Source organism: Pseudophryne corroboree, chromosome 10 (assembly GCF_028390025.1).
Source record: "Pseudophryne corroboree isolate aPseCor3 chromosome 10, aPseCor3.hap2, whole genome shotgun sequence".
In the NCBI taxonomy this organism is placed as follows: domain Eukaryota; kingdom Metazoa; phylum Chordata; class Amphibia; order Anura; family Myobatrachidae; genus Pseudophryne; species Pseudophryne corroboree.
The window spans coordinates 268,096,123-268,122,065 of NC_086453.1; the positions used below are offsets into that span (position 1 = coordinate 268,096,123).

The following is a 25,943-nucleotide window of genomic DNA, read 5'->3' on the forward strand; positions in this document are numbered from 1 at the left end:
CAAATTAACACAGAAAAGAATACTCCATATTTTATATAGCATTTAGGGGCAGATGTATTAACCTGGAGAAGGCATAAGGAAGTGATAAACCAGTGATATGTGCAAGGTGATAAAGGCACCAGCCAATCAGCTCCTAACTGTTAATTTACATATTGGAACTGATTGGCTGGTGCCTTTATCACCTTGCACAAATCACTGGTTTATCACTTCCTTATGCCTTCTCCAGGTTAATACATCTGCCCCTTAGTACGTAATGTACATGAGATAGATAGATAGATGGATAGATAGATAGATAGATAGATAGATAGATAGATAGATAGATAGATAGATAGATAGATGATTTAAACTAGACTGTTTTGAAAAGTAATCTTTTCTTCCAAAATCACTATATTTTTTATCAAGCACTCTTTTTCAAGCGCAAGAATTTGTTTATGAAAACACTTTTTGTCTATATCACTTATGTTCCTTTGTAATTCAATTTCCTTCTGCAAGACTTTCATCAGTTCAGCATTGAGTGTATCAAGTGCCTTATGGAGATGTTCTGCTGTAATCAGTTGCTTATCATTTTCTTCTTCCTTGGGTGAACTAAATGAAAAGAGTAGACATACTGAATAACGTAAGATATAAAACACTCTACAGGGAAATAATCCACATATTAACACTAGAATAAATTATCTACCAACTAAAATAATGGAAAAAGAGTGCAGGAATGTGGAAACAGCAGAATATACCTAAGACAGAGCTCCTGCCATGCCATTATTATTATTAATAATAATAATAATAATAATATATTTTCCATGTGTATAGACTGCAATTGTATTACAGAGGAAATAGTGCCATTACAAAGGAGAGAAGAACAGGGTGGCAGTCTAGCAGTGACATTGCAAAGGTAAGAGACAGTGAGTTAAAAGCAGTAGCATTACAGAGGAAAGAGACAGTGAGTTAGGAGCAGTGGCATTACAGATTAAAGAGACAGTGAGTTTGGAGCAGTGGCATTACAGAGGATAGAGACAGTGAGTTAGGAGCAGTGGCATTACAGAGGAAAGAGACAGTGAGTTAGGAGCAGTGGCATTACAGAGGAAAGAGACAGTGAGTTAGAAGCAGTGGCATTACAGAGGAAAGAGACAATGAGTTAGGAGTAGTGGCATTACAGAGGAAAGAGACAGTGAGTTAGACGCAGTGGCATTACAGAGGAAAGAGACAGTGAGTTTGGAGCAGTGGCATTACAGAGGAAAGAGACAGTGAGTTAGGAGCAGTGACATTACAGAGGAAAGAGCCAGTGAGTTAGGAGCAGTGGCATTGCAGAGGAAAGAGACAGTGAGTTTGGAGCAGTGGCATTACAGATTAAAGAGACAGTGAGTTTGGAGCAGTGACATTACAGGGGAAAGAGACAGTGAATTAGGAGCAGAAGCATTACAGAGGAAAGAGACAGTGAGTTAGGAGCAGTGGCATTACAGAGGAAAGAGACAGTGAGTTAGAAGCAGTGGCATTACAGAGGAAAGAGACAATGAGTTAGGAGCAGTGGCATTACAGAGGAAAGAGACAGTGAGTTAGAAGCAGTGGCATTACAGAGGAAAGAGACAGTGAGTTAGGAGCAGTGGCATTACAGAGGAAAGAGACAGTGAGTTAGGAGCAGTGGCATTACAGAGGAAAGAGACAGTGAGTTAGGAGCAGTGGCATTACAGAGGAAAGAGACAGTGAGTTTTGAGCAGTGGCATTACAGATTAAAGAGACAGTGAGTTTGGAGCAGTGACATTACAGGTGAAAGAGACAGTGAGTTAGGAGTAGTGGCATTACAGAGGAAAGAGACAGTGAGTTAGGAGCAGTGGCATTACAGAGGAAAGAGACAGTGAGTTAGGAGCAGTGGCATTACAGAGGAAAGAGACAGTGAGTTAGGAGCAGTGGCATTACAGAGGAAAGAGACAGTGAGTTAGGAGCAGTGGCATTACAGAGGAAAGAGACAGTGAGTTAGGAGCAGTGGCATTACAGAGGAAAGAGACAGTGAGTTAGGAGTGTTAGGTTCCTGGTGCTCAGAACAAGGGAGATGTTATGAAGTGAGTCCAGAGCACCAGGACGTAATACTGGATTTGGTGAAATGGAACGGGAATAGCCCCTGGCACCCTACCTCCGTTGTTTTACCCGTGTTGTCAATTCACGCTTGCAGGACTATGGTTTCTTGGGCCTATGGCAGCCGCGTTTGAAGGGCGGATTAGGTCTGCCCAACTCCGATGCCCCCTCAGGTCTTAAAGAGAGACAAAGCGTGAACTGAGACAGGGTAATAACAAGGGGCCCTCTAACTGAAACAACCAAAGCCAGGGGCTACTAACTAGGCTAAAACTAAATGTATGTGCGGCATGCCGCCAAAGGAAAAGAACAACTAAGGAAATGCTGACCACACGCCGACACAATACTTTTGTGTACCGGCGGTGACAGCATAAGCAGAACCCTCTGCAAAACACCAGTGACAGATACAACCAAGGAATACAGCGGCCTAGGCCGACGGACGCGGCAAAGCCGCTACTCACGGAGCCGGTACAAATACTGGCAAACGGACAGGAACCCCCAATGCTGCCGACACAGACTCTCAGAACTGGAGGACAGGCAGAATCCCAAACGACAGACCGGTGGACACCAAGAAGCCAGAAACTTGACCAGGCATAGGCAAAGCCACAGGACTTCTGGACAGGAACGCTTCACGGCAGGACACGGGATCAGACACAGGAATCGACACAGGGACTGACACAGGAATTGACACAGGAAGCAGCTAGACAGACACTGCTAGACAGGAGCTCAGGAACTGGCAGGAACAAGCTCAGAACTCAAACACTCTGGAAGACTGGAAACCTAGAAATATCACCAGCGTCTGTGAATTGCACTCAGCCAGCATATAACAGAGAGGCCTAATTAATTATGTCATGCAGCTGACCTGTTGCATGACTCCAAACTGACAAGATGCAATTAGCAGCCAGGTGAGGCTGAACACATGGGAACAAGCTGCAATTACACAGACTCACCACCGGCAGCAAACAAGAGTATTCTAAAACAGAGCAACGGGAAATCCTGGCCTGCAAGACAACTTATAAACATAAAATACATAACCAAAATGAAACATAGGAATGAGCCACAGCCGTGGCTCATAACAAGGAGCAGTAGCATTACAGAGGAAAGAGACAGTGAGTTAGGAGCAGTGGCATTACAGAGGAAAGAGACACTGAGTTAGGAGCAGTGGCATTACAGGGGAAAGAGACAGTGAGTTAGAAGCAGTGGCATTACAGAGGAAAGAGACAGTGAGTTAGGAGCAGTGGCATTACAGAGGAAAGAGACAGTGAGTTAGGAGCAGTGGCATTACAGAGGAAAGAGACAGTGAGTTAGGAGCAGTGGCATTACAGGGGAAAGAGACAGAGAGTTAGGAGCAGTGGCATTACAGGGGAAAGAGACAGTGAGTTAGGAGCAGTGGCATTACAGGGAAAAGAGACAGTGAGTTAGGAGCAGTGGCATTACAGAGGAAAGAGACAGTGAGTTAGGAGCAGTGGCATTACAGGGGATTGAGACAGTGAGTTAGAAGCAGTGGCATTACAGAGGAAAGAGACAGTGAGTTAGGAGCAGTGGCATTACAGGGGATTGAGACAGTGAGTTAGAAGCAGTGGCATTACAAGGGAAAAGAGTTTGAATTGGAAAGAGGGACATTACTTAATGCCAACATTATTTGTGTCTAACTCTAGAGTGTAAATTGAGATGAGCAGAGCCCTCTTCCCTGGTGTTTTTACTTCCTAATCATGCACCTCAGTGTAAAGCTAGGTACACACTATACAATTATTTGGCAGATACTCTGCCAGATCTAGCTTGTTGGAATTAAAATTTGGTAATGGATAAGAGCAAATGACAATCGCTTATTTGCTCCCAAACACTGGAAAATGGCCAAAAACTGTTGGTCATCCAAGTTGGTTAAATTTGTGTTTAATTTGTACTCTCATCCATTACCAAAGTTTCATTCCAACCAGCCAGATCTGGCAGATTATCTGCCAGATAATTGTATAGTGTGTACCTAGTTTTACTGAAGCCTATACTCCTATACACTGACGTACAGGTGCTACTTATCACTGATGCTCACTGTATTATCAATAGATGGATCTTCAGTTCTGTGTTCTGCTGTTTGTCATTCTGTAATTTCGAATTGTGGAATTATATACAATTAGTTTTTGTCTGTGTATTGTTTAATAATGTTTAGTGTGTTTCCTATTCACAGCTATGTTTAATGCAGTGGACCATTTGTGATGCCTTACAAATAAAAGATAACAACAAATAGATATGAGCCCCTTGGTTCTGCTTTGGGTCTTCTCATGTCCTGGATGGCACTGATGAATCCTCTACCATGCACATAACAGCATACATCTACAGAGGCCACACGTCAGCTTTCCAGAAATCTCAGCTCTTGCGTGTTTTAGCTTGCATATAATTTATATGTGAGCATAACATGTTTCTTAGTTGTGACAATTTTTTGATCATTTTCATTCTGCCATTTTCATTCATTTTGCCAATTTCATGCAAAATATCAGTTCAGTGCAGATGAGAGCAAATCTCAACATTTTCATTGCATGTAATGTAGTGCCATTAGCTTACTGTACAATGGCCCTCATTCCGAGTTGATCGCTAGCTGCCGTTGTTCGCTGCGTAGCGATCAGTTAAAAAAATGGCAAAACTGCGCATGCATATGCACCGCAATGCGCACGCACGGCGTACGGGTACAAAGAGCATCGTGGTTTTGCACAGGTTCTAGCGACGCTTTCAGTCGCACTGGTGAACGCAGGGAGATTGTCAGGAAGTGGGATTTTCTGGGTGGCAACTGACCGTTTTCTGGGAGTGTTTGGAAAAACACAGACGTGGCCGGGCGTTTGCTGGGCGGATAGCTGACATCATTGCCGTGTCTTTCGTCGCAGCAATCATCGCACAGAATAAGTAACTACAGGGCTGGTCTTATTCTGCACAAAATGTGTTTGCAGCCGCTCTGCTGCACAGGCGTTCGCACTCCTGCTATGCTAAAATACACTCCCCTGTGGGCGGCGACTATGCATTTGCACGGCTGCTAAAAGTTGCTAGCGAGCGATCAACTCGGAATGAGGGCCAATGAGTATAACCCCAGATGACAAAATTCATATATTATATAGTTTTCTTTATCACCTAGCTATATTACATCATATAAAGAGCTGAGCATCAAAAGCACTGTGCTACAACCCAACATTGATTACAAACAAATATTGGCACTATTAGGCCCCTCAGCAGGTGTGCTATGCTCATCCACAATCCAAACTACTGGGACATTGTAAACGCAGCTTTATAGAGCTTGGGCTCCCACATGGCATTACCAGTTTTTCAGTCTGTCATTTGGGTTAAAGAATTCTCTTTTCCTTTGAGCCAGTTTGTTCTTTAGTATTGCCTCAATTTCATATTGCGACATTGTTTCTTCACTTGTCTTTGGAAACTGTAAAGGTATAATACAGATTTTATATAAAGAATACAACAATTTATCTTCCAATCACTGATCAAGTAAACATATTATAGGGGGAGAGTTATCAAAGCTTGGAGAGAGATAATGTGGAGAGAGATAAAGTACCACCCAATTAGCTCCATGTTACAAGCTGTGTTTGAAAAATGACAGGAGCTGATTGACTGGTAATTTATCTCTCTCCAAGGTTTGAGATATTCCTCCCCATAGTATGCTGGTGGAAAACAGGGACTCTCATTAATATCAAATTAGCTCTTTACATGTAATACGTTACATATGGTGATACTCCAAAACCAGAGTACTAGGCCTCCCTGGGGTGTATTCATATTCATATGTGGATATGGATTGTTAGTTTTCACTATTTACAGCATCATTTTGATGCAATATATAGTTGCGTTAGGGTGGTATTCATTTGACCGATGGTCAGCAGACCAACGGTCACATGACCTCCCCCAAAATCCCGCCCTCTCACTATTCCGACGGTCGGCATGCCGACCAACAGGGACTATTTCCACTCGTGTGTGTCCACGACACCCATAGAGTGGGAATTGAACCCGTGGTGACCGCAGGTCGCCACCGAGCCCGCAAGGGGCTTGCAGCACTCGCACCACCCCGCCGGAATCCCGCTGTCAGGATGCTGACCGGCGGTCAGCCATACCAGACCCGTTGCATTATGTAGCAATTCAGGTATACTCATCTTTCCAGTGAAGCAATGTGAAAATAAGGCCCTTTGTGATCCTGGTTTCAGCTGCGGTTCTGTGAGAGTTCTTGATGTCGGACAGCAGGTCCTGTGTGCGAATGCACTGGTGGAGCAAAGGGTTAGCAACATGGGGGTGGGGGTTGAACAAGACGGGGGCACTGGGTAGTCAGCAGAGTGAGGTGATACGGCATATACAGGGTCACTTCACTGCTATATGCTATCTGGGAACCTCTCTTGCCAGTGTCCTGGTCACACGGGGAGAAGGGGCAGATATTCTCACTCACTTCCTCCCTGGGAACCTCTAATTGGCCAGTGTCAGGGAAGGGTGCCATGAGACAGGAAGAAGGCAGACTTTGCTGCTATATTCCCCTCAGGAGGCACATTACACCATCCTGAGAGGGCATTTCTAAGAAACTGAGCTTTCCATGCTTCTATGAATCGCTCTCTGGATGGCTAATTGATGTGTGCACTAATCAGGGACACCACTGGGAAAATCTGAGATTTCTCCTCAGTAGCCCTTCTCTGGATGAACCAGTGAAAAGCTGTGTTATCACAGGTACAGGGCTTTTCACTGCTACATGAATATATCAATATGTACAGATATTTCCAGCCTCATTTTGGCTGCGACTATTCGCACCCTCAACTGGTTTGCCATGATTAGCGTGTCCGTGTACGGGCATGTATGAGTAGTTGCGCCCGCAATCCATAGAAAATGCATTGTGCAATCGTGGGTGTGACTATACGCAAGTGGGTGCGAATAGTTGCTGCTGCAATATGTGTGCATATGCATTGTGGAAATGATGAGGCGAGACTTATCTGTATGCTAGCATTGCTAGTCAGTATATAAAAAATCTAGCACTTATCCCGAGCAGTGAAGTCATCTGTGGAAGAATCAAGGTTTTCCTTTCAGCCTAAAGGGCATATTTCTAAAAAAATATTTGTGGCATTTCCCCCGAAAAACACCTGGGCACCGCAGCACCATGGGACCATTTTTGACTGCAAAAGGAGACCCTCATAAGTTTCTATGGGGGCTTCTAAAATGCTGACTTTACCAAACTTGGCCCCTGCCGCTAATGCCACCTCCAGATAGCGTTAGCCACTGTAGCCTATCTGCTACTGTACCTTCTGCAGAATATTTTGGAGAGACCTTCCCTGGCGACAGTCGCCCCAACATCAGCACACCTGCCAAATAGCTGAATATCTACCAGGAAACCCCCACAAAAAAGATCCCTCTTCTTCTGATAAGGGACACCTCCTTAAAGAGGGAATATCAGTTTATTTATTTGGGTAGAATCCAGATACCACTTTTGGTTGAAAATAAAGCTTTGTATACAGGACAGCCCTGTCTTCATGTCAAATAATATAGAGAGACCTACATAAAATGCTCTCACAGTTCTGTTGTGACCATGATGTCAGTTTTTCTTTGAAAATAAATGGATAGGGCTAAAACCGACAGCGGCATCCCATTTGCCGGAATACCGTCGGCGAATCCCATCGCGGGCACGCTGCGCTCACCACAGGTTCTATTCCCACTCAGTTGGTGGCGTGGACCCACCAACCGGGTTGGAATTAGGAGTGGGTGTTGGTATGGCGGCCGTCGGTAAAATGCTGGCTGCCGGAATTCCGGCATAGGTCTTCTGAACGCCAAAATATGTCCGCCAGCATTTTGACTGCATCCCTCTGACAAGCCCTTAGCTTTGAGTCATGGCTTCAATAAACACTCCATTAAAATCTAGCAAACATTATCCTACCAAAGAATCGAATAATGATCTAGAAGGTCCTATTGTAGGGAAAATTGCCAGGTAGGACCAAATGCCATCTTTTGGGTTTTCGAGTGCCACAATTTCTTTGCCAGTCTGGCGCCACTATACTGAGCCAAGCACCCATTCTATGGCCTTAGTTTATTTATTTAGGTAGAATACAGATACCACTTTTGGTTGAAAATAAAGCTTTGTATACAGGACAACCCTTTACATGCCCTTTCCTGTTGAGTGCACTTTCTCCATGCACAGGGGCTCCGTTTGGTGCACTGGGTGTCAAAAGCCCCAATGACACAACTAGCCCTAGGTTTAGGAGCACTCAAAGCAGCACCTGGCTCCCAGTCAGTGAGGAAGAGCTGGCACCCCCTCGGCCCATACCCTCTGCACCCCCCTAGCCTCTGCCTAGGGTTTATAGTTAAAACTGAACTTCCATGATGGGAGGTGAGAAATGGGAAGGGGGGTTGAATTTGTGCATAACTCAAACTAAGGGGAACTAAATCAAACCTTCTAAAGAGTGGAGAAGTTGCCCATAGCAACCAGTCAGCTAAGATTTAGTACATTCTGTAAAATGATACTACAGGTAGAAGCTGATTACTATCGACAATTACTCTACCTGTCCACTTCTCCACTCTTTTGTAGTGCCTAACTCTTCAACCAACCTTTATATTAGAGGTGACATGGCTTGTGAGGCAATCCTGGCCAGCCCACTGCCTCCCACCACTGTACAATGCAAAGGGGCCCGACCAGCAGCTTGTCATTGTGCTATCTATGAATCGTGGTTGCCACAGAGAACTAACAGCTGTATGTTCTCAGCTCCTCCTGTTATATAGACATCTGACAGCTCTATGATGCAGCGCGACGGATTAACTGCCGACAGACATGTGTAGCCATGTGCAGGGGCTACTAGCAGAGACAGGGGTCTATGTACTAAGGGGGTCTATATATAGTCTTGGAGAGATGTAAAGTGGATGGAGATAAAGTAACAACCAACCAGCTCTTAACTGTCATTTTTGAGACACAGCCTGTAACATGGCAGTTAGGAGCTGATTGGCCAGTACTTTATCCCCATCCACCTTATCTCTCTCCAAGGCTTAGTACATAGACCCCATAGAGGCAGCTGTAATCTTTTTACCCAGGCTATCAAGTGTGAGTCCCCTACACTAATAAGGTAAGCAAGAGGCAAAATGAATATTATACTGGATGGTATTGTTTCTGTGGTGGATTCACATAAAGTTTGGTGTAAAATGAGGTAAGGGAAGTGGTGTGCGATGAAATTACATCTTCCCTTAATATTTCTAAAGGGCTCCATACACTAGAGCGATAATGCCCTATTTCATCCGATTTTGGCATTCGGCCCGATATATCGGATGAAATCGGGCATTTTGGAGGTGTTTCCAATTCGATGCGCGTTCCCGTGAGCATAGGCTCGGATCCTCCAGATTGAATGTGCTGCACATTCAATCAGGTCCGACCTGGGGGCATGGCTGGGATCGCCCAAGATACATCATATGGAAAAAGGACAGCATACGATGTATCTTGGACAATCCTGCCCCCCGGGTGGCTGCCAGGGGTGATCGCCTGCGACATGTGGTCACATAAGTGTATGGGGCCCTTAAGAGTGTACCGAAGTGTTAAGTTAAATACCGGGAACCCCTCGGGATATATCAGTGTGACTATACAGTACATTTCATTGGTGGCTGTAGTGTATAAAAAGTTACTGAAGTTAGAGACACTTACCATTCCACCTTTCAGCCAGGTTCCGATGCAGTCATGTGATCAGGCGTATTTGGAATTACAGTATGTGGATGTTCCAATCTACCCTGGCAGTAATCGTGTCATGCATGTGCACTGCTCATTGAATGCTCAATGAAAATGTTAAGTGGCCTCCCAACTGTCTCCCAAGTAGTTGAAATAAAAAAAAATATTTATTTTTCATTATGTACCTGTTTAAATAAAGATTTTCCATTTGAGGATTCAAATTTCATTGCTATAAGTTTCGAAATGAAATCTGTGTTCTTAGAAAATGTCTCTTCTTTTGGCAGAATATTGTCATCTGACGGTCTTGAGTTATTATGATCATGAGATAGAGATGATAACTGGAATCTTGTAAAGAAGCCCTCAGTCAAGCAGATCCTTACTGCCTGGGATAACAAATAATGAGATAAATTGGTTTTATTTTGGGAGGGGCATGGGTTGGATAGCATGTGTTCACAAGTGTTCCTCATCACCTCCCAGGCTTCAAACCCCCAGTGTCTCTTCATCACTTTCAACTCCTTTTTCTGCTACTCCGTCATTGCCTCCCTTCCTCAATCTCTGCCCTTGACTTCGCCACCTATTTCACATCTTAAATTGATTTCATATATCAGGACATCACACCCCACCACACCCTCAGTGTGCCTCCTCCTTTCTCAGACCACCCCTCCTCATCCATCTTGCCAACTCTGACTTAATTTTCCCTGTATATGCAGATGAAGTCATGGCCCTTATCCAGTCCTCTCCCCTTCCACCTATCCCTTCCTGCCTCCTCCTCTACCTCTCTCCTTCTGCCTGTTTCCTTTTTGCCCACCTCCTCAATTGCTGCCAATCAGGTATTGTCTCCTCTAACTTCTAGCATGCCTTTATCTCCAAAACTGTTACAAAATCCTACCCTTGATCCTAACACTCTCTCCTCCCTTTTGCCTCCAGACTCTTTCAGGATATTGTCTGCAACCACCATGCCATCTTTCTTTCCTCCCACTCCCTGCCTGACCTTTTCAGTCTGGCTTCCATTCTCTCCACTCCACTGAATCTGCCCTCATGAAAGTCAGCAATGACCTCCTTGCTGCCACATCCAAGTGCTGCTAGTCTGCTAATTTTCCTAGACCTCCCTGCTTCTTTTGACACTGTGGACCACCCTGTTCTCCTGCAAATCCTTCAATCCATTGGTCTGCATGGTACTGCCAACTCCTGGCTGTCCTTCTACCTCTCTGAATACTCCTTCTCGGTCTCCTCTCATGACTTCACTTACCCACCCTTCCAATAACAGTAAGTGTCACCCAGGGTTCTGTTGCTGAACCTATCCTATTCTACCTCAATATGTCATCTTTAGGTGAGCTCAGCAGTTATTTTGACTTCCAATATCATGTTTATGCTGATGATACTCATAACTACCTTTTCTCCCCTGACTTTTCCCCCTTCTCCTCACTCGTATCTCCAACTGTTACTCTGCTATCTCTTTTTGAATGGCCCAGCACTTTTTTAAACTTAACATGTCTAAGACTGAGCTGATCATCTTCCACACTCCCACATAACCTCACATCTCGCAATTTAATTTTCTATTGATGGCACAACTATTTTTTATAGCTCCCAAGTGCGCTCTCTTGGTGCTATCTATCCCTGACTACCCCCTTTCCTTCAAACCATACATTCAGTAACTTTCACAGTCCTTCCATTTCCATCTCAAAAATATTTCCAGTGTCAGACCCTGTCTCACCTTGGATGGGAGACCCTCATCCACTCACTGGTCATCTCCAGATTGGACTACTGTAACTGCCTCCTACAGTATCTGGCCTTCATGACTCCCACCTCTCTCCACACACAATTTATCCTTAATGCTGTTGCCTGGCTTATATTCCTCTCCAAATGTACTACGTTGACTCTTCTCTCCTACAAGCTTTTCACTGGCTCCCCTTACCATTTAAAATACAATTTAAGCTTCTCACACTCACTTACGAAGCCCTTACCCACAGGGCTGTCTAAAACAGCAGCATAGGCCCCTGGGCAAGATAATACACTGGGGTCCCTACCTATCCTCTAGCGTTGGGGGTGGTGGTGGTGGTGGTGGTGCTATCAGCAGCAGCTTTGATGTCCCGCGGGCAGTGGGGGCTGTTCTATCTTCCGCTCAGCATGTAGGACCTGGAGCAGTAATTTCTGCTAATTATTCCTTTACTGCACAGACAGTGGGAGATGGGATGGGTGGTAGAACACTAAACTGTAGAAGGGCATTGGGCTGAATGAAGGGGCCTCGGTATGACTTCCAGGGTGGTAGGGGGTGTTTAATACGCAGGGGAAGGGTGGATAGTGGAGTGGGCTTAACATTCATCATTTTCCGGTGGGAGGGCAGCCTTCTTGACTGCAGGTATCTGCAGTTTCTGGAAATAGATTGCTTAGCTTTCAATTATATAAAAACCTAGAGCGTTCCACCTTTCAGGAGGTACTGGGGACTTGGGGATCAGAGTTCAGGAGTCAGAGTAACCTACGGACGAAAATATAAAACTGCATACCAGGCGTATGGAGCTGATGCAGGGACTAGCTGCTGGAAGGCTGATATCTCTGGTCCTGGGCATAGTAGAGACAAGCTGCTAGTGTCCACTGAAAGGGGGGAGTGTCAGCTTTTGGAGCATACCCTCAGAAAAACTCTAAGTCATACAGTACCCGAGATATGTGGCTGGGAAGAGCAATTAACAGGCACGTATGGGGACCACTACTTTGAAGTCAGATATAACCGGTTCCCCAGGGCCGATTTTCAAAAATCTGGTACCCCTGCAAAAAGGGGATCCTGATCTATCAGCCTAGGGCCCTTAAACTCCTGGGGCCCTTGGGCAATTGCCCGCTAAGCCTATACAAAAAGACGGCCCTGCTTACCTATTCCGCTCCTCATCTCCCCTAACACTCCTGCCTGGCCACTTCACTCCACAATTGAACACCGCCTCTCCTGCCAACTGATTACTTCCTCCCACTCCCTTGTCCAAGATTTTGCTTGTGCTGTTCCCTATCTCTGAAATTCTCTACCTCTCCCTAACAAACTATCCATCGCTATACAAAACTTCAAATGAGCTCTTAAGACCCACTTCTTCATCAAAACCAGCAATTTCTCATCATAGCCCTCTGTTCCTTGCCTACTGTCTACCCCATCTGTGTCCTCCCTGTCTGTCTGCACCTCCCCTTTAGATTGTAAGCTCTCACAAGCAGGACCCTCTTCCCTCATGTGCTTTTCCTTTTATTACTTAGACTCGGTACTCCCTACAACAGCACCAAACCCTTGGTTTTGGCCAACCTGATGCTTATTTAAGTGTTATGCAGAAATATTTATACAGTATACAATATACTTGTCCTATATGGTCTTGTACTGTATGTCACTTTTCTTTTTTTGATCATTTGTTTATGTACTTTTGTTAGGTGCTGCAGAACCCTTGTGGTGGGAATGTAATAGGGTGTGAGAATAAGAAAGTGAGAGATTTTGGGTGAGTTCTCCTGTTTTTTTATTTTTTTAAAGTGGCAATCATTTACATGGAAAATCATCCTGGTGTTGCCATGTAAATGATTGCCACTTTAAAAAACCAGAACTCTCCCAAAATCTCTCACTTTCTGAATCTCACTTCCTATTATATCCCCCCCCCCCCCAGTGTCATATAAAAAAAAGGATAATAATAATAATAATAATAATAATAATAATAATAATAATAATAATAAAAAGGAGTAGAAATTGGGCACATATCGGAAATCTGTAAATCAGGATTTAATTGTGAGTTACAGAATTTAGAATAAAGGGGTGTAGAGGATTAATTTAAGGGGTGCAGAGGATTCATTTACAATGACATTCTCTGCTTTGTTTTAGGGCACTCATTCTTTTTCCTATGCAAAATGTGTGCTGTCAGCAATTATGTCTATTCCTAGCATTTATGAGTCAGCTGGAGGATGTAATGTGGGCACCAAAAATCAGTTTAAAAAGTTCTCTGATGTTTCTAGGTGTACTTCAACCAGTGTAATTACAATCTTTAAAAGCACAAAAGTGACGCATTGAAATGTAATAGCCTGTCCTGATATCCCTTCATACTCCTCCTTAAATGAGTATACAGTATACTGTACTGTAAAATAATCTAAACCAAGCAGAATTCATGTCACTCTTTCTACCAGATGTATCGCCCAGTGCAACTGTGGAAGTAGATGTGGATTGTGTTTCTTTGTGCATCCAAGGACCATGTAGTGAGCCAGTACTGCAATTGTGATCAGTGGTAATGATTATTATACCCCTTTCACATCTCCAGTGCCGGATCCCACCCGGGAATTGGAAACGGGTCCTTCCCGGGTGGGATCCGGCATTGGAGACTATGTGCTGGCTTCCCAACCCGGCAAGTTGCCGGGTCGGTTGCCACAGCATCGGGGGGGGGGCGGAGCCAGCAGGAGGCGGTGCTGGGAGATGAGCTCATCTCCGCGCCGCCTCTCCCTATCTAGTAAACGGGTCCCGGGTCGCCTCGACCTGGGAATCTGGTTACGCTGCCACTGACCCTGTATTTAACTCGGGAATAACACTGACCCGATACCGGGTTATTTGTGCGATGTGAAAGGTGTATAATTATATTATGCTCTATACAGACATACCACACAATTCTCCCAAAGTGATTGATGCATTGAACGCAACCATAATAAAATGTTATTGAGCACATGTCTGCAAGATGTTGAGCAAAGCCCCTGCACAGACACACTTAGAAATTGCAGCAGGAGTGTGTATCTGTTGTTGCCATGTATTTTGCACAAAAGAGAACATGCTGTACATTTGTATTTGAACTTTCGACATCACTGCATAAACAACTTAATCTATACACCCAGCGGTCTTGATAATTGTATGCTGGCTATTATTTCTATGTGATGTCTTTTGTGCCAGCTGGGTGCATTTTAAATAAAAAGAGCATATTTTTGCACACATAAACCAATGTTATTAGCTATATGTACAAATATGTCACATTAACTAAAGATGTTTTTATTGTCAGCCTTTATACTCATGATTTAAGCAGAAGTCAAACACATATACCAATCCAGCAGGTAACATTTTGGGAGAAGAAAATGGAAATATATATCTGAAGGGGAGGCCTACATTCATAGTAGGCAGGTATTAGTAGTGATGTCTCTACTTGCAAAATGATGCATAAAGCAACACAAGGACAAGTTTAGAAAAAATTGGAATGTTGGTGCACATCTGTACAGATGGTGTAATGGTTAGCATTACTGCCTCACAGCACAGCACTGAGGTCATGGGTTTGATTCCCACCATGGCTCTGCCTGTGCGGAGTTTGTATATTCTCCCCGTACTTGCGTGGGTTTCCACTGGGTACTCCGGTTTCCTCCCACAATCCAAAAATATACTGGTAGGTCAATTAGATCCCAACAAAAATTAACCCTAGTATGAATGTGTCTGTGTGTACATGTAGTAGGGAATATAGATTGTAAGCTCCACTGGGGCAGGGACTGATGTGAATGGGCAAATATTCTCTGTAAAGCGCTGCGGAATATGTATGTGCTATATAAATAACTGGTAATAAATAAATAAATCTGTGAACTGTATCTATATATACAGCAGTCAAATAGGTGCATTTCCTCCAAATACATTTAATATATTTGCATTTTTTCCTGGTTTGTACATAACCCTTTGTCTATATATAATGCAGAAAATGAATACCCTATAAAAGTTGTCCATTTTCAGATTTTAAGTAGCATGTGTACTACCTGATAGAAATTTCTCAGGAAAAATGGATCAGCATCATCATCGAACCCTCCAGAAGCAATGTGACAAATGCAGTGGATGATCAGCAAAACAAAGCTTCCCGCAGACTGGAGATATCCCCGTAGAACAAACAGCTCATTTTCAGAACTCTGTAAATAAATGTTGCACACATCAGTCCGCATCTCATCGCTAAACAATGTATTGTGTCTGACACACAGAATGTCCGATAATAATACACTGTAGGCTCACAAAAGCAAACACACTTCATTTTGCTTAAGCAGTGGTCTCAATCTTGACAGTTTATTTTCTTCTATTTACTGTGACAGCAAACTAAAGGCTAAATATGTCAGAGGACTATGGCCCTCATTCCGAGTTGTTCGCTCGCTAGCTGCTTTTGGCAGCATTGCACACGCTAAGCCGCCGCCCTCTGGGAGTGTATCTTAGCTTAGCAGAATTGTGAACGAAAGATTAGCAGAATTGCGAAAAGAAATTTCTTAGCAGTTTCTGAGTAGCTCCAGACTTACTCCTACATTGCGATCAGTTCAGTCAGTTTCGTTCCTGGTTTGACGTCACAAACACACCCAGCGTTCGCCCAGAGACTCCCCCGTTTCTTCAGACACTCCCGCGTTCCCAGAAACGCCAGCGTTTTTTCGCACACTCCCAGAAAACGTCCAGTTTCCGCCCAGAAACACCCACTTCCTGTCAATCACACTACGATCACCAGAACGATGAAAAAGCTTCGGTATGTCGTGAGTAAAATACCTAACTTTTGTGTAAAATAACTAAGCGCATGCGCTCTGCGAACCTTGCGCATGCGCAGTAAGCGACTAATCGCAGTATAGCGAAAATCGTCAACGAGCGAACAACTCGGAATGACCCCCTATGTTTCATAATTGGTAGATTGCAACTGAAAATTGGGATTTGGCACCCAATAATAAATTCAAAGCCAATTTGTAATACAGGTTAAGGGCCTATTTCAGTCCTGTTCGCAGCAGCAGTTTTGTTAGCTCCTGTGATAGCCGGGCAGTGGCCAGAACAAAGAAGAAACTGATCGCTAGCGCGATCGCAAGAAGATTGACAGGGAGGAGGCGTTCCGGGGGACTTCTACTCGCCGTTTCCAAGGCGTGGTGAGGCGAACGCAGGCGGATCCAGGCATTTGGAGGGCGGATGTCTGACATCAATCCCGGGACCTTCGTCGCTGGATCCGTCGCACAGGGTAAGTAAGTCTGACCCTGGTCTTGTTTTGCTTGAAACTTTTTTAGCATGGCAGAGCTGCACAAGCGATCGCAGCCCTTCTATGCTAAAATACACTCCCCCATAGGTGGCGTCAAGTTGATCGCACGAGCAGCAAAAAGTTGCTACATGCGATCAACTCGGAATGACCCCCCATAGCTTGTTACATGCTAATTTTGCATCCTTCATGGGCTGGAGTCAATCGCTATAGAAGCAAACATTTGGAAACCCCTCCAGAAATCCTGCATTTGCCCCTGAAGGAAATGCATTTTGGATTATATAGATTACCTCGCTGTTTCTAGATGTATCTGATAGGATTACAACCCGATTCCTCCTGTCTGAAGTGTGCCAGTACTAATGCATCCTTTTATCATTGTTTATGAGTCAGCCCACCTATTAACTGACCATCTTTTACATTATTTGCAGTTGATGCCTGAATGGGTCATAGTTGGTTTAGATATACTAGAGGAAGTAGAATACTTTAACATGTCATTTCTACAGCAGTGAAAAGATCTGGATTTATTCCAGCCCCTTGAGTTTATGGGGTCTATTTACTAAGCCTTAGATGGAGATAAAGTGGACGGAGATAAAGTACCAGGCAATCAGTTTCCAACTGCCATATCACAGGCTGTGTTTGAAAAATGACAGTTAGGAGCTGATTAGCCGGTGACACCAAAATGTCTGCTCCTCCACAATGACAGGAGCCAGGTGCTGCAGTGTGAAAGTCTCCTACAGCACCCGGCTCCTGTCATAGAAGAGGAGCCATTTGAAAGTGAGAAGGGAGGAGGAGGCCTGAGCACAGGTGCATCAATTAGAATCTGAATCAATTGCAAAGAATATATTGCTCCACAATGTGATATAAGTACCATGGTATAAGTGTGCCCCCAGAAAAAGAGAGTTTCTTCGGTATCCGTTCACATGGTCGACCATGTTATGGTCGACAGTCATTAGGTCGACCACTATTGGTCGACACTGGCATGGTCGACGTGGACACATGGTCGAAACATGAAAATGGTCGACACATGAAAGGTCGACACATGAAAAGGTCGACATGAGTTTTTTAACTTTTTTTTCTTTTGGGGAACTTTTCCATACTTTACGATCCACGTGGACTACGATTGGAACAGTAATCTGTGCTGAGCGAAGCGGTAGCGGAGCGAAGGCACCATGCCCGAAGCATGGCGAGCGAAGCGAGCCATGTGATGGGACGCGGTGCACTAATTGGGGTTCCCAGTCACTTTACGCAAAAAACAACACCAAAAAAAGTTAAAAAACTCACGTCGACCTTTTCACGTGTCGACCATTTTCATGTGTCGACCATGTGTCCACGTCGACCATGTCAATGTCGACCAATAGTGGTCGACCTAATGACTGTCGACCATAACATGGTCGACCATTCATACCGGAACCAGTTTCTTCTGCCCCTTCTTGTATATATAAGAGGAGCCGACAGCGCAAGGAGACTGTGGGCCTAATTCAGATCTGATTGCTGGGCTGCGGTTTTTGCTGTCCTGCGATCAGATAGTCACTGCATACAGGGGGAGTATATTTTCGCTGTGCAAGTGTGCGTTCCTATGTGTAGCAGAGCTGCTCAAAATCAGTGTGTGCAGTCTCTGCGCAGCCCAGGACTTACTCTTCCAGTGCGATTGAATCCTGCTGATTGGGGCCGGAGCTGACGTCAGACGCCCTCCCTGAAACCGCTTGAGCTCGCCTGCGTTTTTCCGGACACTCTCTGAAAACGGTCAGTTGCCACCCACAAATGGCCTCTTCCTGTCAATCACCTTGCGAATGCCCGTGCAAATAGATCCTTTGCACCATCCCGTTGCTGACCGCCGATGCCCATTGTAGCCATCCGACGCGACTGTGCATTGTGGCTGAGACGCATGCGCAGTTCGGATTTGATCACCTGCTGTGCGAAAACGCACAGCAGCGATCAGATCTGAATGACATCGTCTCCGGGGGCAGCCCAGCATCTCCGGAGATGGTGGGCACGCCCCCAGAGTGTACATTTTCAGAATACCCGCAAGGACACGCCCCTATGCATAAGGCCACGCCCCTTTTTGACGCAAGCGCGCCGGGAGATCAGGCGTGCGCACCGGGTGTCACCACACTCGGTGACACCTCTGGATATTGTTACTTCTGTTGTCTCATATGTGCTTATTCCCTTGTATATGCTATTTATGTATGTACTCATTGCATTGGCGTTTCTATAATGGGTGCAGTGTGTGCGGTGCACACGGGCCCCTGAGTCCCGGGGGGGCCCACCCCGCACACACTGCACCCATTTCTCCTATACTTACCTTTCCGGAGTCCATCGCTGACCGTGTGTGCGCCCCCTCCTCTCCCGTAGCCATCGCGCCTCTGCTAGCGCACTGACCAATAGAAACTCTGGCACAGTGCCAGAGTCTACAGCGCATGCGCAGGACTCCGAAAAAATTGCCATTTTTTGGAGTCCTGCGCATGCACTGTAGATCTACAGCGCTCAGAGCGCTAGCAGCAGCGCGATGGCTACGGGAGAGGAGGGGGCCCACACACGGAGTCTGCTCTCTAGAGATGCCCCTGACTCATTGTTATCCTTTTTTTCATGTAACATTGCCAAGTTGTTGTTTCTTGTCTCAGCTATTACCTATGCACCTGCGCATTTCCCTTTGTGTATAATATAAACATGTTTAAAAAATACAAGTGTATTAGAGAAACATTAGGAAACCTTTCCTTTAAAAAGAAACAATAAATATGCCCTCCAAACACTGGTTTGGCTAATTACAATGAGTTGTGGCACAGTGGTTAGCATTGCTGCCTCCTAGAAATATGGGTCATGGGTTCAGTTATGATCAGTGCCCACTGTGCATGGAGTTTGCATGTTCTCCTTTGTGATTTCTAAAGGTGTGAAATGATGTGTTAATCAATACTTGCAGTGCAGAAAGATGTACAATAAATCACACTACTCATAGGTAAATGACAGCACTATAAATATATTATTGGCTTACCTGATAGAAGAAAGAGCGAGAGAATGCATTCCCCTTGTAGCTATTGCCAGGCAAACAAGTTGCAACATGCAAATCAAGTTCTCCAATCTGAAAAAGACAATGACATAGCTGGGTGGAATTTAATTTGGGGTGATCTTCTCGCCCCTTGAGAGTAAGTGCGGCTATATGCTAAACTTGTGGTACTGCTGGACTAGGGATGCAAGCAAAAATGTGCAAGTCCAAGCTGCGAGGGGGGCGAGTTCCAATTCTGTTGCCGGTGTTTACATGCCGTTGTAATGGCACCTTGCACCCCCCTTGTGTGGGGGATAGTTAATTGAATACCCCCAATATGTTAAATATTATTGAATATTGTAAAGGAAAGTACGTAAATACGATGATGGTTACCACAATATCAGAAAACATTGTGTTCTTTGTTACTCACTAGTACAAATCAAAATGCTGTTAGATACAGTTTTATTAGCAACACTACCCATTTGTATTGCTGATCATTTACCATATAGAAAATGCAGGCACCTACATTAATATGTGATTTCAGGAGCTGCAGGATGTAAGTCCCATACTGGTATATCACAAACTCTCTGGCAGACAGGTCCTCAGGGCGTACAGGTGACAGATCACCTTGGTAGGGTGACTGTAAATCTTCTACATCTGTGAATGTATTCTTTTGATCTATAGAACATAAACACATGTCAGGACAAATAGGAGTGAGCGCTCAGAGCTATTAGTAATATATATCATCAATCTTTTCTAACATTTGAGAATTATTCTACAGTGTGATTAATTAATTTAATAGGGTTTATCACTTTATTCACTGGTCAGAGAAGACAATGTTGTTGGATCATTGCATGGATTACTACAAATGTACTGTATGACTCTTCCAGATCATCTGCTGCCTGTGATGTAAGATTTCCATTGACCAACTTCCATTTCTAATGAATAAAAATGTTGACAACCTACTGCACGGGAAAAAAATAGGATTTTAATACCTACCGGTAAATCCTTTTCTCTTAGTCCGTAGAGGATGCTGGGGTCACATTTAGAACCATGGGGTATAGACGGGATCCACAGGAGACATGGGCACTTTAAGACTTTCAAAGGGTGTGAACTGGCTCCTCCCTCCATGCCCCTCCTCCAGACTCCAGTTATAGGAACTGTGCCCAGGGAGACGGACATTTCGAGGAAAGGATTTATTGTTAAACCAAGGTGAGCAACTTACCAGCTCACACCTTAAGCATGCCGCAGAACGTGGCATTCAACAGAACACAAGCCAACGGCATGAACAATTGCAGCAACATGCTGACAAGAACCGTAACACTAACTTGCAATAGGAGAGAGAAGAAGGCTCTTGTGTGGGCGCACTCTTGAGAAAAAAGTTGATAATGTATGAAAATACAGAGAATGCTTAAGACATAACTTTTATTATTAATTTTAAAACAAAATTGCCCTTCCCAAAGATCTATGAAAACAATAACGATTTGAATTTTTTTAAAAAATGTTCTGGTCTCTTTATTTCAAAGAATATTTGGAAAGGTTGTAGATATTGAATCGTCATACCCCCATTTCCCCTGACCAGTACAGGGTTTCTGTATTGATGGAACCGGGGGTTGTTCAAAACACAGTTTTTATTAGGAAGGTCCAAATTATTAAACTATAAATAACTAGAATGGTAATCAGCGGTCACCACTCTAGGGATTATACACCTGAATTACATATAAATACCATATTTACAGGCAGAGTTGAGGGCATCATATTATAGTAAAAAAATTGTAAATATTGTGAACACTATAATGACAAAAATACAGGATAGAATTAGTGGTGATACTGCTATTGGTGTCTAATGTCACATGAAGGAGGAAATTAATTCCTGCTCTACAACACCAGGTATTCGCAGGCAGTCACCTCTCCTGATACTAACCCAGCCCAACGCTGTTTAGCTTCCAAGATCGGACGAGATCGGGCGCTGACAGCGTGGTACGGTAGTAGAGATTTATGTATACACCAATGAGAGTGCACCTATATAAGAAATCGGAAGAAACAGAGAAGAGATGGAGGATAAGAATGTAAAGTGGGTGAAAATATGTGGATCTGCTTTCCACGTTAGCCCCGGTTCAAAAGTTCCCACCGGTGTGGTACAATGTTCCGGGAATCACGGATGAGAGTCCACGAATTTAGTGAATGAAGAAATGAGATAAACAGTTTATTGAATAACAATTTAGATATAACTGGCTAATTGCTTTAGATGGATAATAAAAAGATTTTACTGCTACACAAAATATAACCAGAGAGGACTGGATATTCCAATAGTAATGGGAAAAATCCCCTGGTGTCTCTCCCTTAGATACTGGTGTAATTGAAAGTCCTATTATAACATACACATGAAAATCTTAATTAGAAGAGGGTATACCCCTTGCAGGGTGAGGGATATATGATATAACAAGAAAATGTGAACAAGTTCTCACAGTATCAGGTAGAGTACAATTCAAAAAACCATATGTCAATATAAGCTATAGGTGATATAGAGCTTTGTGAATGAATTACACAAAGCAGGGTATATAACCATCAAAAGAAACATGAAAAAAAACATGAAAAAAACGTCCCAATATGGAAAGAAAAAATGCACCAAGAATGTCAGTGTTTACAAAAAGAAAGATGAATCTATAATAATATAGATGCCAATTGATCTATTGGTATATATGTAGGAGATAAAAAATTATGATAACGCTATTCTAGCCTCAGTTGAGAAGAACTGAGAATTTGGCTCATATTAAGGAGAAGCCCCTTAACAACAAGATCACACTGAAAAATAACAGGTGTAATTAGGGAAGGAAATAATATATGATCTCCCTAAATAGAATGTTGCTATCCGTGGCATGGGTCCACAAGATAGAGGGGGCTTACGAATCTCCAATTCCTCCAGAAAAACAGGGAAGCCGAGTAGGTATCAGGATAGTGCCATTGTGGGACTGTGTGGACGAAGCCCCCAGCAGAAAATGCGTTTCGCCCGTAGGGCTTGTTCACTTCCGGGTTCTAGTTATTTATAGTTTAATAATTTGGACCTTCCTAATAAAAACTGTGTTTTGAACAACCCCCGGTTCCATCAATACAGAAACCCTGTACTGGTCAGGGGAAATGGGGGTATGACGATTCAATGTCTACAACCTTTCCAAATATTCTTTGAAATAAAGAGACCAGAACATTTTTAACATTTTTTCAAATCGTTATTGTTTTCATAGATCTTTGGGAAGGGCAATTTTGTTTTAAAATTAATAATAAAAGTTATGTCTTAAGCATTCTCTATATTTTCAGACATTATCAACTTTTTTCTCAAGAGTGCGCCCACACAAGAGCCTTCTTCTCTCTCCTATTGCAAGCCTGCGTACTTTCTGGCTCTGGGTGCACCACCAACTAGGACAGCATACTATAGAAAAAACGGTAATATACGTTTTTTTCTCCCTATTAATAAGGGTAACACACTGTCCATTTTTGGTTCTATTCTCTCAAATTTATGAATTATTATACTTAAATAAATCCTGTGCCAGATCGCCCGTTGTCTTTCTGCAAGAACCGTAACACAACATGTGTGTAACCACAATTAATGCTGCAGATACAGTACGCACCGGGACGGGGGCGCCCAGCATCCTCTACGGACTAAGAGAAAAGGATTTACCGGTAGGTATTAAAATCCTATTTTCTCATACGTCCTAGAGGATGCTGGGGTCACATTTAGAACCATGGGGTTATACCAAAGCTCTAGAACGGGCGGGAGAGTGCGGACGACTCTGCAGCACCGAATGACCAAACAAGGTCATCATCGGCCAAGGTATCAAACTTGGAAAACTTAGCAAAAGTGTTTGCCAAGTAGCTGCTCGGCAAAGTTGCAATGCCGAGACCCCCCAGGCAGCCGCCCAGGACGAGCCCACCTTTCTAGTAGAATGGGCCTTCACCGATTTCGGTAACGGCAATCCTGCCGTGTAATGAGCATGCTGAATCGTACCACAGATCCAGCGCGCAATGGTCTGCTTGGAAGCAGGACACCCAACTTGTTGGGAGCATACAGAACAAACAGAGTCTCTGTTTTCCCAATCGGAGCCGTTCAGGCGACATAAAACTTCAAAGTTCTGACCTCATCCAGAAACTTTGACTCAACGAAGGCATCATTGGCCACAAGTACCACAATAGGTTGGTTCATGTGGAAAGAGGAAACCCCTTCAGCAGAAAATGGACAGAAAAAGATACTGGCGCCGGCTGGATCTCAAAATAAGGAACGGATACAGATTTATCAATAAAAAATTAATCATACATTTATTAAAATTAATCTAAAAATAAGACATATGTATTGTCAGGAGGGTAATCAGTAATAGAAGTTGAGAGTCTCTCAAATTATCATAAGACCACTTATGTTTCCATTAAGGCAGTATGCACTGGTAATCTGGCTAGGACTCAGTCCTCCAAGGTATCCTCATAAAATTTCAGAAATAGATATTACCATGGTCTCAGAAAGAAGTCCCCTTGGTTCTCAATTGCAGATCGAGGTCCAATAGCAGCAGGGGAATATGCAGAGACTCCAGATGGATAATGTTGGTAGGGATCCTAGAGGATTTAAAGTCCAAATAATTGCCAGATGGTTCAAGATAACAGGTGCAGTGCCCATGGTCAGAAAGAAAAAGGGCTCAACGCGTTTCGCTGGTCTTGGTCACCGCCAGCTTCCTCAGGAGCATACTATGGCAATTCTTTGGACTTTAAATCCTCTAGGATCCCTACCAACATTATCCATCTGGAGTCTCTGCATATTCCCCTGCTGCTACTGGACCTCGATCTGCAATTGAGAACCAAGGGGACTTCTTTCTGAGACCATGGTAATATCTATTTCTGAAATTTTATGAGGATACCTTGGAGGACTGAGTCCTAGCCAGATTACCAGTGCATACTGCCTTAATGGAAACAAAAGTGGTCTTATGATAATTTGAGAGACTCTCAACTTCTATTACTGATTACCCTCCTGACAATACATATGTCTTATTTTTAGATTAATTTTAATAAATGTATGATTAATTTTTTATTGATAAATCTGTATCCGTTCCTTATTTTGAGATCCAGCCGGCGCCAGTATCTTTTTCTGTCCTGTACTTACCTTTTAGGGACTAACCATCCCTATACAGGCTGCCGTTGACAGCGCACTCACCAAGTGTTTTCTTGTTCCTTCAGCAGAAAATGTTGACTTGTTCTCAATTCTGCACTATCTTCACGGATGATCAAACAAGGGCTCTTGTGAGACAAGGCTGCTAACTCAGACCTCCACCTTGCAGATGCCAAGGCCAACAGGATGACCACTTTCCAAGTGAGGAACTACAACTCCAGCTTATGTAAAGGTTCAAATCAATGTGATTGAATGAACTGCAACACCACATTAAGATCCCATGGTGCCACTGGAGGCACAAATGGAGGTTGGATGGGCAACACGCCTTCCACGAAAGTCTGAACTTCTGGAATGGAGGCCAATTGTTTCTGAAAGAAAACTGCTAAGGCTGAAACTTTACCTTAATTGAGCCCAATTTTAGACCCGCATCCACACCTGCTTGTAGAAAATGGAGAAAACGTCCTAGCTGAAAACCTTCCATAGGAGCCTTCATGGATTCACATCAAGAAACATATTTTCTCCAAATACGGTGGTAATATTTAGATGTTACCCTTTTTCTGGCCAGAAAAAGTGTGGAAATTACTTCACTGGAAATACCCTTACGGCTAGGATTAGGCACATCAAGAAACATATTTTCTCCAAATACGGTGGTAATATTTAGATGTTACCCTTTTTCTGGCCAGAAAAAGTGTGGAAATGACTTCACTGGAAATACCCTTACGGCTAGGATTAGGCATTCAACCGCCATGCCGTCAAAGTATCCGCGGTAAGGATTGATATACGTACGGCCTCTGCTGTAACAGGTCCTCACCCAGGGGAATAGGCCAGGGAACACCTATGAGTGCTTCCTGAAGATCTGGATATCAAGCCCTCCTTGGCCAGTCTGTGACAACGAGGGTCACTCAAATCTTTGTTCTTCTTATGATCTTTAGAACTTTTGGAATGAGAGGGAATGGAGGGAATACATATACCGACCGAAACACCCACGGTGTCACCAGTGCATCTACTGCTATTGCATGAAGGTCCCTCGACCTGGAACAATATCCCCGAAACTTCTTGTTGAGACGAGATGCCATCATGTTTACTTGAGGAACTCCCCAACGACTTGTCACCTCTGTGAAGACTTCTTGGTGGAGGCCCCAC

The 25,943-nt window shown here is 43.9% G+C and overlaps 1 protein-coding gene and 1 pseudogene across 1 annotated transcript in view; both read right to left on the reverse strand.

Annotated features, from left to right (window-relative positions):
• Positions 1-221: 221 nt before the first annotated feature.
• Positions 222-25,943, reverse strand: part of LOC134965294 (uncharacterized) — a 282,440-nt gene continuing 256,718 nt past the window's right edge. The window contains exons 37-42 of the mRNA XM_063941773.1: positions 20,181-20,332; positions 19,664-19,750; positions 15,446-15,592; positions 9,907-10,104; positions 5,364-5,479; positions 222-585 (exon numbers count right to left, since the gene is read on the reverse strand). Of these exons, the coding sequence (XP_063797843.1) occupies positions 342-585; positions 5,364-5,479; positions 9,907-10,104; positions 15,446-15,592; positions 19,664-19,750; positions 20,181-20,332 (944 nt within the window). The 3' untranslated portion in view covers positions 222-341. The remainder of the gene's footprint in view (positions 586-5,363; positions 5,480-9,906; positions 10,105-15,445; positions 15,593-19,663; positions 19,751-20,180; positions 20,333-25,943) is intronic.
• LOC134967203 (5S ribosomal RNA) lies at positions 21,530-21,648 on the reverse strand (annotated as a pseudogene).